The sequence below is a fragment of the Anabrus simplex genome, chromosome 2 (genome assembly GCF_040414725.1).
Source record: "Anabrus simplex isolate iqAnaSimp1 chromosome 2, ASM4041472v1, whole genome shotgun sequence".
NCBI lineage: Eukaryota > Metazoa > Arthropoda > Insecta > Orthoptera > Tettigoniidae > Anabrus > Anabrus simplex.
This window is the reverse complement of record NC_090266.1, coordinates 606,095,660-606,110,030: the sequence shown is the minus strand read 5'-3', so window position 1 is coordinate 606,110,030 and position 14,371 is coordinate 606,095,660. Positions and strand designations below refer to the sequence as shown.

Genomic DNA, 14,371 nt, shown 5'->3' with positions numbered 1-14,371 from the left:
GGCAAGGGATAGAAAACAGTATAGTTCTGTTTGGAAAAACAAAGTTAGAACAGTTATCTCAGCAGATATTGACACCATGAAAAATTACTGCAAGTTTGATTATAAACCTCTTGGTACCATTACTGCAAGTGGAAACAGAACATTGATGTCTTTGAAATGATTCAAGAGTTATTTTAGCTGAACAAACGTGTATTTATTTGTTTTGCACATTAAGCACTGACTGCACCCAGATAATCTTACTTATCAGTGTATAGATATTGATTGTTCCCAGTGAATGGTGTCCATCTGGTAACTTTTAATGGCTCCTTCCAGTATCCAAACAGTTGTTATTTTTTGGTCTTTGTTTTTGAGTTCCACTAAACAGATGGGTCTTATAACGACTATGTAATAGGAAAAGGCAATGGCTGGGAAGGAAGTGACCTTGGCCTTTATTAAAGTACAGCCCCAGTCTAGCCTTTTGAAAATGGGAAAACACGGACAATCATCTTCTGGGCGGATGACAGTGAGGTTCAATCCCACTATCTCCAAAATGCAAGCTGAGCTACGTGACCCAATCCGCATAGCCAGCTTGCTCAGTCCCAGTCAGCTGCTTGTCAAAAGTGAAACCATCGCACTTATGTGAAAACTGGTTATTTTATTATTATTTTGCTTTATGATAATTAATTATTGTCGAAGTCAGATTAATTATTAAAAATTTAATTCTTTTCCTTTCTTGCAGATAATGTGACATTAAGTATTGATGGAGTGTTGTACCTGCGTGTGATTGATCCTATGCTGGCCAGTTACGGGGTAGAAGACCCCGAGTATGCTATTACACAACTTGCACAAACAACAATGAGGTAAGAGTTCATTTTGGTGGGTGGTAAGCAATACTGTTTTAAATTACTTATCGAGATTAGAGAAGCATTGCATGTTTTTGTTGTTTCAAATTGCTGTTGTATCAAAGTACAGTACTTCAAGTTTGTTGACATATATCAGCATATATGCTACATTTCCATTTCCTTGATTCCATTTTGGGATCCTTTTCTGCTTCTTGAGCAAATTAATATCTGTCGTGATCCTAAGGATACGGCGGGCTGGGGACTTGGGGTCAGATTCTTCTGGAGCTTAATCTTAGAAATAACAAGATCACCTTTACACACATACTCTTCCCTTCACCTGTATTTATTAGATAGGCACACAATATACATTTACAAATTATACAATTAAGAAACCTGAAGATCTTTGTACAGATACACTTATAGCACTTGGTTAGGTAGTCTCTCCCATAGTCCTTGACTATCCAGTTCATTTACACTCTGTAATACAATAAGATCAAACCCTACAAAAACTTGGTGAATACTTAGCTTTTGATTGAAGATTTCTTCTTCTATCTGCGTCGGCTTCTTTCTTTGACTTCTTCTCTGCGTCCACGATTCCGTAGTCGTGTTGAGTGATGTGATGTTTAGTTCAAGTGGATATGTAACTCCGGGACTCGAGCAAGACACCCTCAAACTCTGTCGTTGAACAGTTTAGTCTATATCCCAACAGTTCTGACTACCAGACTATGTTTACTGATAGGTCAGGCTCGCTATGACATTCAGCCTTCTTGACAAACATTTCGTCGTTTGTGCCGTTGCAGCTCTAAGTCTTTGCACTAGCAGCCTGCTAACTTTGCTGTACACAGTGATTCATTCACTGTCTCGCGTAACCCTGTTTCTAGACCATCTTGCCTAGCCACATTTAACTGATTCTGCGGATCACTGCTATGTACCTAACCTACAATTTCTGTACTATTCTGGTTCACAGCCACACACACGTTACTTGTACGGAAGTTGGACAGTTTCTCTCCCTTGGTGGCATAAAGCCACACACGTTCGCATGGTAGTCGGACAGATTCTTCCTCTGTGGCGCTCGGCCACACACGTTTCTTTCACGGTAGTTAGACAGATTCTCCCCGATTTGTCGAAGTATCATTCCCTATATTTCCTGTTCGAAACCTTTCAATGCGTTTCCCCTCTACTTCTGTAGAAGTAAGACGTTTTAAGTCTGATCGGTTCACGAGTTCCTCCCACCAACTGATGGGGAGTATCATGGAATTCACTCGAACAATTCCTTTCTTACTTCGTCAACAATCTACGCGATATTTGCTTCTATTCGCTTCTAGAAACATTTGCAGAACTTTCGTGTTTTCTGTTTTACACTGACGTCGTGTAGCTGACTAATGCACAACTTTACACATGACTAACATGAGTTGCACCAGCTTGCTTCAAGTAAAACTTGTATGAAGTCCTATACTTTGAATCCTTATAATTCTCTTCCACTTAATAAAATGATCACTCAACATTTGAAACACTATAACTTCTTGCCACTGTTCCATGATCATAAAACTCTAGATCGATACTCAATATCTTTGGTCTCGGAGGTCGCGGATTCGAGACTCGCTTGAGTGCGTTCGCTCGGCACTGAGACATGAAAGGGGGCGCGTCGCGACACGTGGTCATGACATATCGCTATGCTTGTATTGCTGATCCACAGAGATGTGCTAAAATTACGCTTACTTTATATGAGACGGTATTTGAATGGATACTCGTAAGTTACTTGAGAAGTACAAAGCCTTTATCTTTTGTGTTTTTGTACTGTATGTGGTAATTTTTGGCAACTCTTGGCAGGATTTACAGTGGATAGTGTGATCTGTTATTTCAATTTATATATTTTCATTCTTGTTAGTGAAAGCTATTATGTGATTAAGTGGATTTGATTCAAATTATTAGGCTGATCATTTGAAATTTAAAATTATACATTCTTTTAGTTTACTGTCCACCTAAGTACATTATTGTGATAGATATTATATTGTCAGAAGGATGTGAGATGGAATACACCTCACAAGACATTAGCTCACTGATTAATGCCTGCGTTCCTTTATGGGAATTGGCATAGTTTAGAGCTGTATCCTGAAAGTCAGCACTCTTAATATTAATTTACTAAACTTGGGTTATTACCTGGGTTATTATGTTTTGGACGAGGTAGTTCCTTAGCTATCCTTATATTGCTAAGTAAATAACTTTTATATCTGGACTCACTCCAGTTGTATTTTTCATAATGCATATTGAAGATACGCTCATGAATTTGATCGTTCAGACGTGGCACTGTAGGCTAATAGTTGTTCGTAACACTCACACTAAAACATGTCCGTTCCTTGACGCAAGTGTGATAAACTGATATAACTTGAAAACAATATTCTTTAACCCATGGATAAATAATTCAAGTATTGTGCTTGAATTATTATTATTATTATTATTATTATTATTATTATTATTATTATTATTATTATTATATTTCTTGTGAGGTATGGCTATGAAGTGTTTACATCCACTTATTAGTATTAGTATCATTATTATTTACGATCGCATTGTATGAGAAGTTATGTCACAAAACATGTGCTGTGTATGTATATATATACACACACACACGAGTTTAGTTAATGTAAGAACCTGTAATTAATATTATATAATTTATTATTACTTGTATATATGGTGTGTAATCCACTACAGTATTGTGCAACACATTGTAATATCCAGAATAACACTATTTAAGATGAGAACTATGGAGAATCTTCCTTCCAATTGTAACTATGTATTAAGCGCTCTAGAATTGTCTAGAAGATATGCTGTGACATATCCTTCTAGAAGCCTGGCCAGGCAACATATAAGGAAGCAGTCTTGATGGTGGAGTGAAATTATTGTTTAGTTGGAGTTGTTTCCGAAAACACGCATTTCGTTTAGGCCGACATGCTAATGTAAGCAGTTAGCAGTCAACTGTTTCAAGGTTGCAATCTCCATGTGCTTCGTGATAGGCAGTTTTTAAAGATGGTGGTTTGTTTGTGATGGCAATTGGTTAGTTTATGTATGATTAATGTTAAATAATTAATTGTAAATAAAAATCAGTGTACGCAAGTTGACGGCATTTTGTGTGCGCCATTGTGGCTACATCAACTTAAAAATTGCAACTGGAGATAGAACCTGTCCATGCTGGGGGCAATGTGCAGAGTGTCAAAAAAAAAAAACAACAACAACAGCACTTAGTATGTTGTGCAGGAAGGCAAACTGATAGGTTTTCAAGAAGGAACCCACATCCAGAAATGCACGGCTTGGATGCAGTTGTGAATCGAAGTGTGAGATGGGTTTGCGTTCCACATGACGTCAATAAACCCAACATGAGTAGCACATTGGGCTCATTAGAAACGGGGTTCAAACTGTGTACTTCCTACATCATTGCTGAGTCTCACACACATGACCCAATACGTGCAGTTGTCTTTGAAGAATTTCAATCGCTCTGTGGGCTTGAGCAATAAGGTCCTCCGCTGATGTTACAGGAGTGTCATACACCATACTCCTCATGCTACCCCACAGAAAGTAGTCGAGAAGTGTCAAATCTGGCAACCGCTATGGAACTGGTCCACCTCTACCAGTCCATCGATTTGGATATGCAACATTGAGGTGATTCTGCACATTTACCTCGAAGTGTGCTTTAGTTCTGTCATGTTGCAGCCACATTACCTGCCGAACATTTAGTGGCACTTCATCCAATATGTTAGGCAAAACATCTCTAATAATGTGAAGTAGATTTGTCCTGTCAGTCTGTTTGGCAGTAGATATGGCTGAATAGTATGGTACCAATTATCCCAGCCCAGATGTTAATACCGAATCTTTGTTAGTGATTTCGAATCCCCTGCGCATGCGGATTTTCACCTGCCTAAACATGTATGTTGTACAAGTTTAATGTACAGTCTCTATTAAAAGTGCATTCATCCGTGAATAGCACCAAGCTTGGGAATTGTGGTTGGAGTATGCATTGTTGTAAATACTACTGCCCAAACTGTACTCTTCGTGGGTGGTAGTACTCCTCCCGTATTGGCTGGACTTTCTGCAGATGGTATGGATGGAGCTGCTGTTCATGGATAACATGTCACACAGCACTTTTACCTGTGTGCAGCAGCTGTGTCACTTGCAGAGCGCTGGTGGATGGGTCCTCGTTGAACATTGTCAACACATCCTCCTCTAACTGTAGTGTTTGTGCCGAGTGTGGACGACCTGCATCATGTTTTGGCACCTAACGGACGACAAGCAGTAGAATGGAGATAGTACGTATTCACAAGTAACAAGCACAAAGTGCTACTACCTTACTGTACAATAGATACACCTCAGGCAGAAAGTACCTACTTGCAACTCTACGGCTTCTCTTAGTCGTCTCTCGGTGGCCACGAACGTGGAATGATGTGGGGTACGTCTGTCTGGAAAACATTCTGCATACGATCTTGCAGCAGCTCTGCCATTGCAATCTGCTTTGCCATATGCAAGCACCATTTTGGTCATTCTGCAGCTGTGTATTGGTACATGTCACAATGCTGTTAACAATGTTACTCCATTGGCAGACTACAGTACACAAGTAACGTAGTAGGATGCACACCAAGGACTGTGTGGAGGAATGTAGCGTACGCACAGGAGTGTTATTAGGCTGAGGTCATCCGTCCGCAGTACACAGATGGCTAAAGGGTTGCATATCTTCCGTATTAAGACACCAAATCGGAACCGATTGTCATAACCGTTCTCAGACTTTGACGTCTCTCCAGCATCCAAACCGTGCATTTCCGGACAGGGGCTCCTGCTTGAAAACCGATCAGTCCGCCATCCTGCACAACATACTAAGCCTTGTCGGTGTTTTCTGGGGATACCCTATAGATTAAGACATGTAACCGAGCTGAAAACATAAGTCTTGTTGATAGGTTGTTTTTAAAATGTCAGTCCACATTGTGTGGTATAGTAACACATGGGGGTCATAAACTGTCCTCCAGAAAAGTATGTGCTTGAGTGATGCTGGTTATCAAAAGAAAAAGCTGGCAGTATGAATACAACTAGGCAAACATTCTAACTCTCCCAAATACTGACAGATGTCTACGGATTACCTCGTAATCAGTAACCTTTCAATATTGGCTTCAAATTTAAGGCTAATTGTAACTCGCCTGGAACAGCTATTTATATCTCTACCAGGAGGGCATTAATTATAAGAAAATGAAATTTACCACTATTTCCTGGGGTGCAGTTATTACTAAGTCCTCCTTTTAGGATTAAATTCAACTTGGATATATCACCAAAACTTTAATTAAAAATGGGCACCACTGTAATATGTTATTACAGAAATAAGTGAATAATTCAGTTTTGCCTGGCATCAGCACTCATCTTCTCCCAGGGCGACGATCATGTGCTGATAAGTCTCCATATTTGCTGAAAACCTGGCACTTTGTAAATCCTGAATATGAATCTGGGTAGCATGACAGGTTTTCACTCCGGAAAAGTTATCACATTTTAAACTGTAGAATTTACTGAGGAATACTAATCATCTCTACCACCAACACTTGAAATATAAAAATAAACCTCCTTCTCCTACCTTGGTTCACCTCACTACAATGTAACATATCAATACCTTCACGTTATAAACACTTACACTACACAAAATGCCACAAATTGTACTCCTAATATCTATTTTGTAAGGACAAGATACCACCATCTGCCTTACTATTGTATTATTCTCATTTACTGAGGACATCCCTAACCTAATATATATATACACTAATTCTACAATCTTGCATCTAGGATCTTTTAGTTCCCAATCTGCAGCTATAGTAGTTATTATTCGCATCCTCTTCATTATCACCCTAGAGCAGGGATGGCGAACCTACGCCACGCGTCACTAGGTGACACGCGAACATGATTTCGGTGGCACGCCACAGGAACATTATAATGTTTTTATATACATCTTGTACTACAGACAATAGGTTTGTTCCAACAAGAACGGGAACAGTTTGCAAATTGGCTGATGCATGCGCAGTACGGAAGGAGCGCTCCAACAAACTTCAAACTCAAACACGGAGTCGGTTGTTCCAACAGATTATGGACCGTTCCTGAACCAGTTTGCGGACTGACAAAGCAGTTCTTGCTCCAGAACAAGTACTGTTCGTCACTGACATGCGCAGTACATCAAAATAAGTGTGAGCTGTGCATTGTGGTCCTAGCTGTCACTTGGTGAAGCGTGAACAGCTGATCGGTCATCACCTGGCGCAAGCAGAGGACATGTACACGTACAGTTAAATAGAAGCACGGTGTTGTTACATATACAGTAAAAGTTATACAGTTAAAAATCATTTGACTGCACACTAAGATACATGAGAATGATGCATGATGATTTTGACGTTTTTGAAGGCGATTCTGCTGATGATCGTATGAACTCAGACTCCATTGAAGATGATCTAGGGATATATTACAATATCCCAAGAGCGAAAAATGAAGATTATTTTGGCAAGTTATTACAATTTTTTTACTTGTCTGCAATTGTTTAAATGATATTTATTTTCACTACATGTAACTCATAATTTAGTAACCAAAATTCCCTTTCTCTCTCTCTCCGCCTATAAAAGAAACAGTACCTCTCTATGACAATCAAATTTTCAAGGAGCATTTTCGCGTCAGTAGGGAGATACTGGAAAATATTGCAGGAAGGTATGAAGGAAGTGACCAATACAAACATCAGTCTGGCCAATATGGAAAACTTTCTGCACTGAGTCAGGTTTGTCTGCATCTGCAATAATAATAATAATAATAATAAAATAACAGTAATAATAATTATTATAATAATCATTAAGTGTTGCTTTTCCAATATAGGTTCTGATTTTCCTGTGGTTATTGGGAATCAGACTGCAAGTTTCCGGAATGTTGCAGATCGGTTTGACATTTCTTTGAGCTCTCTGCATAGAATTGTCAAACGATTGGCTGTCTTCATTAGCAGCTTATCTCCACAAGTGATCACTTGGCCTACTGAAGATGAGAAAGTACATATTGAGCAGCATTTCAGGGAATGTTGATTTCCTGGTGTCATTGGTGCCATAGATGGCTGTCATATTGAAATTGACAATCCTGCAAATGATCCTGACTCTTACATAAATAGAAGGACACTATTTGATAAAGGTATATTTTATTTATCAACATATGTCTTCATAGTAAACCACTGTTATTATAATTAATGATGAATATGTATATGTCATCGTTGCCGGGACGAAACCTCCTATGTGATAATATTTTTTGGAGATATACTGATCCACAGCACATACATTATGAAGAGTGAGAATGCCTTGACAATATTCCCACAATATTGCACCTTAGATGACAGAACTTTAACGGCCAAAATTCTAAGATAAAATATTTCACATAGGAGGTTTTGTCCCGGCAGCGACGATATACTGGTAGAGCAGTTGATATGTACAGTACTTTTAATTTTCAGATGCAAGCTGCTTGTGACCACAGGCGAAAAATTTTTGGATGTGTTTCTGGGGTATCCTGGTTCTGTGCATGATAGCAGAGTATTTAGAAATTCGCCTCTAGTCAATAATTTAGAAGAAAAATGTGGTCAGTATTTTCTTTTAGGTGACAGTGGCTATCCTCTGAAGAGAAACCTACTAACCCCCTTCAGAGATAGAGGCCAATTGAATAAACATCAGGTTAATTACAATGTGAAACTGGCTAGAAGTAGATATGTTATTGAATACACTTTCGGTATACTAAAACAAAAATTTAGGCAACTGTATCATGTAAAATTGAGAGATATCCAACTCATTGCACATTTGATTAGGGCAGCTTGTGTTCTGCATAATATATCTATCAATGAGGGATTTGTGTTCAATGAAGATGTCGGGGTTAATGTAATTTCTCAAGTTCAGTTCCGGAGGATGAGGAGGACTTAAATGATGACAGAGATGCAGCAATGATAAGAGAAAACATAGCTCTCAGATTGTAGGTCTGCATGTAGGGCTGTTGCCTGGGTATCAGTTTCCCTATCAATTGTTTACTTAGTCTTTTCTTAAATGTTGTCAAAAAATGTGGAGAAATGGAGAACATTTCCCTTAATAAGTGATTCCATTCCTCTGCCTGTAAATTAATATTTGCCCCAATTTTTCCTGTTGAATTCCATTTTTATTTTCATATTATATTTCCTACCTTTAAAAACTCCACACACGTTTGTCTGCTGATGTCACTCCACATCATTCTTTCACTGACCACTGACACCTGGGAACATACCACTTACTCGAGCATTTCGTCTCCTCACTCGCAAGTCTTTCAGCCCAAAAATAGTGTTTTAAATGAGGAAATGAAGTTGATATCTTATCTGCGTGAAGCTAGAAATTTTTTATATGTTACATACATCTTCATTATAGACTGTTATGCCTTGCAACATTCCATCTGCAAGCCTTTGTGAATATACAGCACTAAATGCCTCCACAATCCTCTATATGTAGCTAGCGTCTGTGTCCTCATTTAGTTCCACACATCTCGTCTTTAAATCATAGGAAACAAGTCTCACCATCGCCGTCTTGGCCACCCTGTACGTCTCTTAACCTCAATGATTCAGTCCATTATTATCCTAGGTAACCTATCCTCCTCTATTCGCCTTAAGTGACCCTACTGCAGAAGCCAGTTTATGCGTACAGCTTCATCAAAGGAATTCATTGTTAACTCAGCCTTTATGTCTTCATTGTAAAATTCCTCCTGCGAATGTCTCTGCCTGTTTGTACCAGTGAACATTCTCACTATTTTCATGAGTTACTTGTAACTTATGAATAACATATCCTGGGTCCAGTCAGCTTTCACTCCCATACAGCAAAACTGGTCTGAAAACAGATTGGTGTAAAGATAGTTTCGTCTGGGAGCTGACTTATTTCTTACAAAATACTGTTGATTGCAACTGCAAACTTCCTGCATTTGCTTTGCTGCACCTTCATTCATTCTCACTTACTAGGTATACTACCATCCCGGGAGAATACACATCCTAAATTCTTGAAATGATCTACCTATTCTAGCTTTGTATCCCCAACCTGACATTCAGTTCTCTTGGATTTCTTCGCTACTGACATCTGCTTAGTCTTGGAAAGGCTAATTTTCACATCGTACTCATTGCGCCTATATTCAAGTTCCAAGATATTAAGACTGGAGGCTTTCAGCACAATCGGACATATAGATCCTTGCAAGTGATAAAAATCATTGCTATCCGTATTGAAGATACTGAATGTAGGATGCTAAAAGGTTAGTTTTTTCCACCTATTCAATACATATAAATTTTATAAATTAGGAATTTATTGTTGATTCCACTTGAGACATGTTTCGCCCTTCATTGAGGGCATCATCAGTCAAAATATCACCTCAAGGTAAAAAATCAGGTAAGTTAACTGGTTAGTAGTTGACGGTACAAATTAATACATATTATTTTTTGTAATTGTATTAATAATATGTATTAATTTGTACCGTCAACTACTAACCAGTTACCTGATTTTTTACCTTGAGGTGATATTTTGACTGATGATGCCCTCAATGAAGGGCGAAACATGTCTCACGTGGAATCAACAATAAATTCCTAATTTATAAAATTTATATGTATTGAATAGGTGGAAAAAACTAACCTTTTAGCATCCTACATATAGATCCTGTCGTCAGCATAGGCTGCTCACTACATTTCAACTTAACTGAATCCCTTCCAGCCACTTTATACCTTTCAGCAGACGATCCATCTAAACAATGAAGAACAGAGGTGAAAGATTACAGCCGTGTCTAATCCCTGTAAGTACCTTGAACCAAGAACTCTTTCTACCATAAAATTTCACTGCAGGCCGACTGAAATGCCATTGATTACTTTCAGTAATCTACCCATAATCCCCTAGTACAGCTAACATCCTTTCCCTCATATGCCTTCTCTAGATCTATGAAACATAATTGTCTATTCCTCTCATAGAATTTTTCAGTTACCTGATGCATACTGAAAATCGGATCCTGACAGCCCCTTCGTGATCTGAAACTACATTGGATTTCTACCAACTTGGTCTCAACCACTGATCACACGCTCCTTTACAAAACGCCAGTTAACACCTTGCCAGGTATAGGGCCTACAGTTCAATGAAATACCTTGATAGTTTTTGCAATTCTTCCTGTTGCTTACAGGTAGATGAAATTTTTGCTTTTGCCCAATCAGAAGTTCCCTTACTAACATTACATGCTAATCTTATTACTCTCTGAAGCCATTTCGTCCCTGCCTTCCCACTATATTTCACCAGTTCAGGTATAATTTCATCCATTCTTGCTGTTTTAAGGCAGTAGAATTTACCATTCTTTCTACTTTTTCAACCATAATTTCACTGACATCATTGTCCTCCTTCCCATGAGCTTGATTGTTTGCGACATCAAGAAAACCATATCCTTATATGCTGAGATGATGTTGAAAATATTCCTTCCACCTATCCAGTGATTCCCTTTGATCTAATATGAGTTCACCTGATTTACCCAGAACACTTTTCATTTCATTTTCCACTTCCAATATTCTTTATTATTGTCCAGAAAGGTCTCCTTGCAGCTTCACCTGGTTTCTCCAGGTTATTACCAAAATCTTCCCATGACTTCATCTTTCATTCAACATTTATTTGTTTTGCCCTCTGTACAATTCTAAGTACAATTCTCAGTCTGCATCAGTCCTTCTTTGAAGCCATTTCTGATATGCCTTCCTTTTATATTTACAGACTGCTTTCAGTTCATCATTCCATCAAGATGATTTGATTGCTTTTCCCATTATTACACACAGTTGTTCCTGGACATTCCCTTGCTGTTTCTACTACACTATCCCTGTATGCCACCCATTTTCTTTCTGTGTGCTGAACCTGCTTACTATCTATTGTTCGGATGTTTTCACTAGTCATATCCATGAGCTTGTGCCTAATTTCCTCATCCTGGAGATTTTCTACACTTATTTGTCTGCAGACAGATTTTGTTTTCTCTATCCTAGACCTGGAGATACTTGGTTCACTACAGATCAGATAGTACTCTGTCTCCTCAAAAAATCTTCAGAATACTCGTACATTCCTAACATATTTCCTGAATTCATAGTTAGTTATGATATATGTACTGTTATAGATCTGGTACCTCTACCGTCCCATGTGTAGCAATGAATACCCTTACGATTGAAGAATGTATTCATAACTGCTAATCCCATACTAGTACAGAAGTCCAGTAAACACCTCCCTTTTCTATTAACTTCCATATCTTGCCCACATATACTCATCACCTTGTCATATCCTTCATTTCTATTTCCAACTCGCACATTGGAAATGCCCATCAGCACTAACCTATCCTTAATGTGACCCTCACCATGATGTCATTCACTGCTTCAAGAAACTTAGCAATATTTTGTGGATGTTGTTATACCATATACAGTAATAAATAAGTTACAGGACTCTGAGCGACTACCAAAATACCTCAACAATGTTGTAGATGGACAGCACTTAATGGTATGATGGTAAACAGGGTGAAAAGGTAAAGAATTGATAGATAATCTGCTGCTTGGCAAAAGCCCTAAATGTAAATAAGTGATAGTTGATTTATCCTCATCTGCACCTTCACATAGTAAACAGACTGAGACAACTTCGCATTGAATTCCATTTTGTTCGCCAAGTGGTTTCCAAGCAGTCCCTCACCTATCAAATGGAAGTGTAACTCTGTTACTGCCATAGTTCCGAGGCTTGCTTAAAACGTTCTGATGATGGTGATGATTATTGTTTTAAGAGAAAGTACAACTAGGTAATCATCCCCTATATAACAATAATCAGGGAGAATAAATCAAAGGGATCCAGCATTTCGAAAAATTATAGTATCGGCCAAAGAAAGACAAGGGCCACAAAGGGGGTGAAAATGAAAGACCACCTAGGCCTCGATACCTAATACCGTTGGAGTTTGAAAAAAACAAGAGTTAACGAAGGGAGGTTGAACAGGATAGATGAAAGTGAGGAGCTTGGCCCAAGTAAGTGGAAGCAATGCCAGGACTCAGCTAAGAGCCCCATAGGTGCCAACTCATGCACCCAAGTTCAGAGCCCCTGGGGCCTCTTTTAGTTGCCTCTTACGCCAGGCAAGTGATACCATGGATGTTATTCTATCACCCCCACCCACAGTGAAAGGTTCTGAGTGTCCTTAGTAAAAATTCAGTGAAACAGGATATTTCCCTACTTCCACAATGTCCCAGTGATAATCTGTTGCCACCTGTGCATTAGGAGGACATGACTCAGAATGTGTCCAACTTGCCTACTTCTATTCCATAGCAACTGGTATCCCAGTTCTCAGGACCATTTACTAGGCCACTCAGTTGTTGCCCATGGTTCACAATGTAGGACATGATGACAGTAACCTACACCATAAACCATCTTTTTATGTTATGAGAATATTAAGATAGTCTTAAGAGAGACTGCAAAGTGAAAGAAAATAAATATTCTGTACATTTAGAGTACTGGAATAATTTAAATAATGCATGTTATATATTGAATTAGAAACATTAATTTCATCCTGTCATTTAGTTATATGTAGTATCTTCATCAGTGTTTACATTTCATATTAAGTTGTAGTATATTTCTGTAATTAATGTATAAATATTAAATAGTAACACTACATAGTATATGGTTTCCAGAAGAGATACCAAACCTTTTACTTAAACATGGAACATGTCAGAAAAAAGAAAAATCCACTGTCAACTTACTTCTTTAACATGAAACATATCAGAAAAGAAAAATCCACTGTCAACTTACTTCAAATTTGAAGGTAATAATTTAGCATATTGACCTGTTGGGATCAGGATCCCAATGGATGAAATTTATCCAATATATTTCTCTGATGCAATCTTTTATAATTACATGACATGTCATATTATTATTCAACCACTACACTTGTTTGTCCATTTATTGGTTTGCATAGCTTACATTTCTTTCATACTTATTCATTTTTAGTTGACATTTATTGGTTGCACACCTTATTTTACTTTTATACCAATGAAATTTGCCTTTGACAGTGGTATGTATTTTCATGGAATGCACATTAATCTCACTTCAGTGCACAGAATCATAAAAGTGCTCTTGTTTAATGGGTAACATTTCCTTAGAAATTATATTGCTCCACTAGGTAGATAATGCTTGATAACATTTTCATCACCTGTAGTGACAGATTTTCGAAAGGAGGGAAGGAGGAAGTGAGGTGCAGTTCAATTGATTACCTGTCTGACAGAAACTCATTACTGATTTGAAGAAGGATTTTGTAATTGACCAAATTGCAATATTCATATAATGTTATGTTACATAATTGTTTTGCTGTTGACTTTAAACAGCACAGTTTATTGACACTTTTATGTACATTTATAGTACTAGAATGATTTAAATAATGTAATATATTGAATTAGAAACATTCATTTCATCCTATTCAATTAATTACATATAGTAACTTCATCAGTATTTACATTTCATATTTAGTTGTAATATCTTTCTAAT

General features: G+C 38.0%; 1 protein-coding gene across 2 annotated transcripts in view; it reads left to right on the top strand.

Annotated features, from left to right (window-relative positions):
- The window catches only part of Stoml2 (stomatin like 2), a 119,104-nt gene that overhangs the window by 47,677 nt on the left and 57,056 nt on the right, over window positions 1-14,371 (top strand). For both annotated transcript variants that reach the window (XM_068225825.1, XM_067139234.2), the window contains exon 4: window positions 719-839. In XM_068225825.1, the coding sequence (XP_068081926.1) occupies window positions 719-839 (121 nt within the window). The remainder of the gene's footprint in view (window positions 1-718; window positions 840-14,371) is intronic.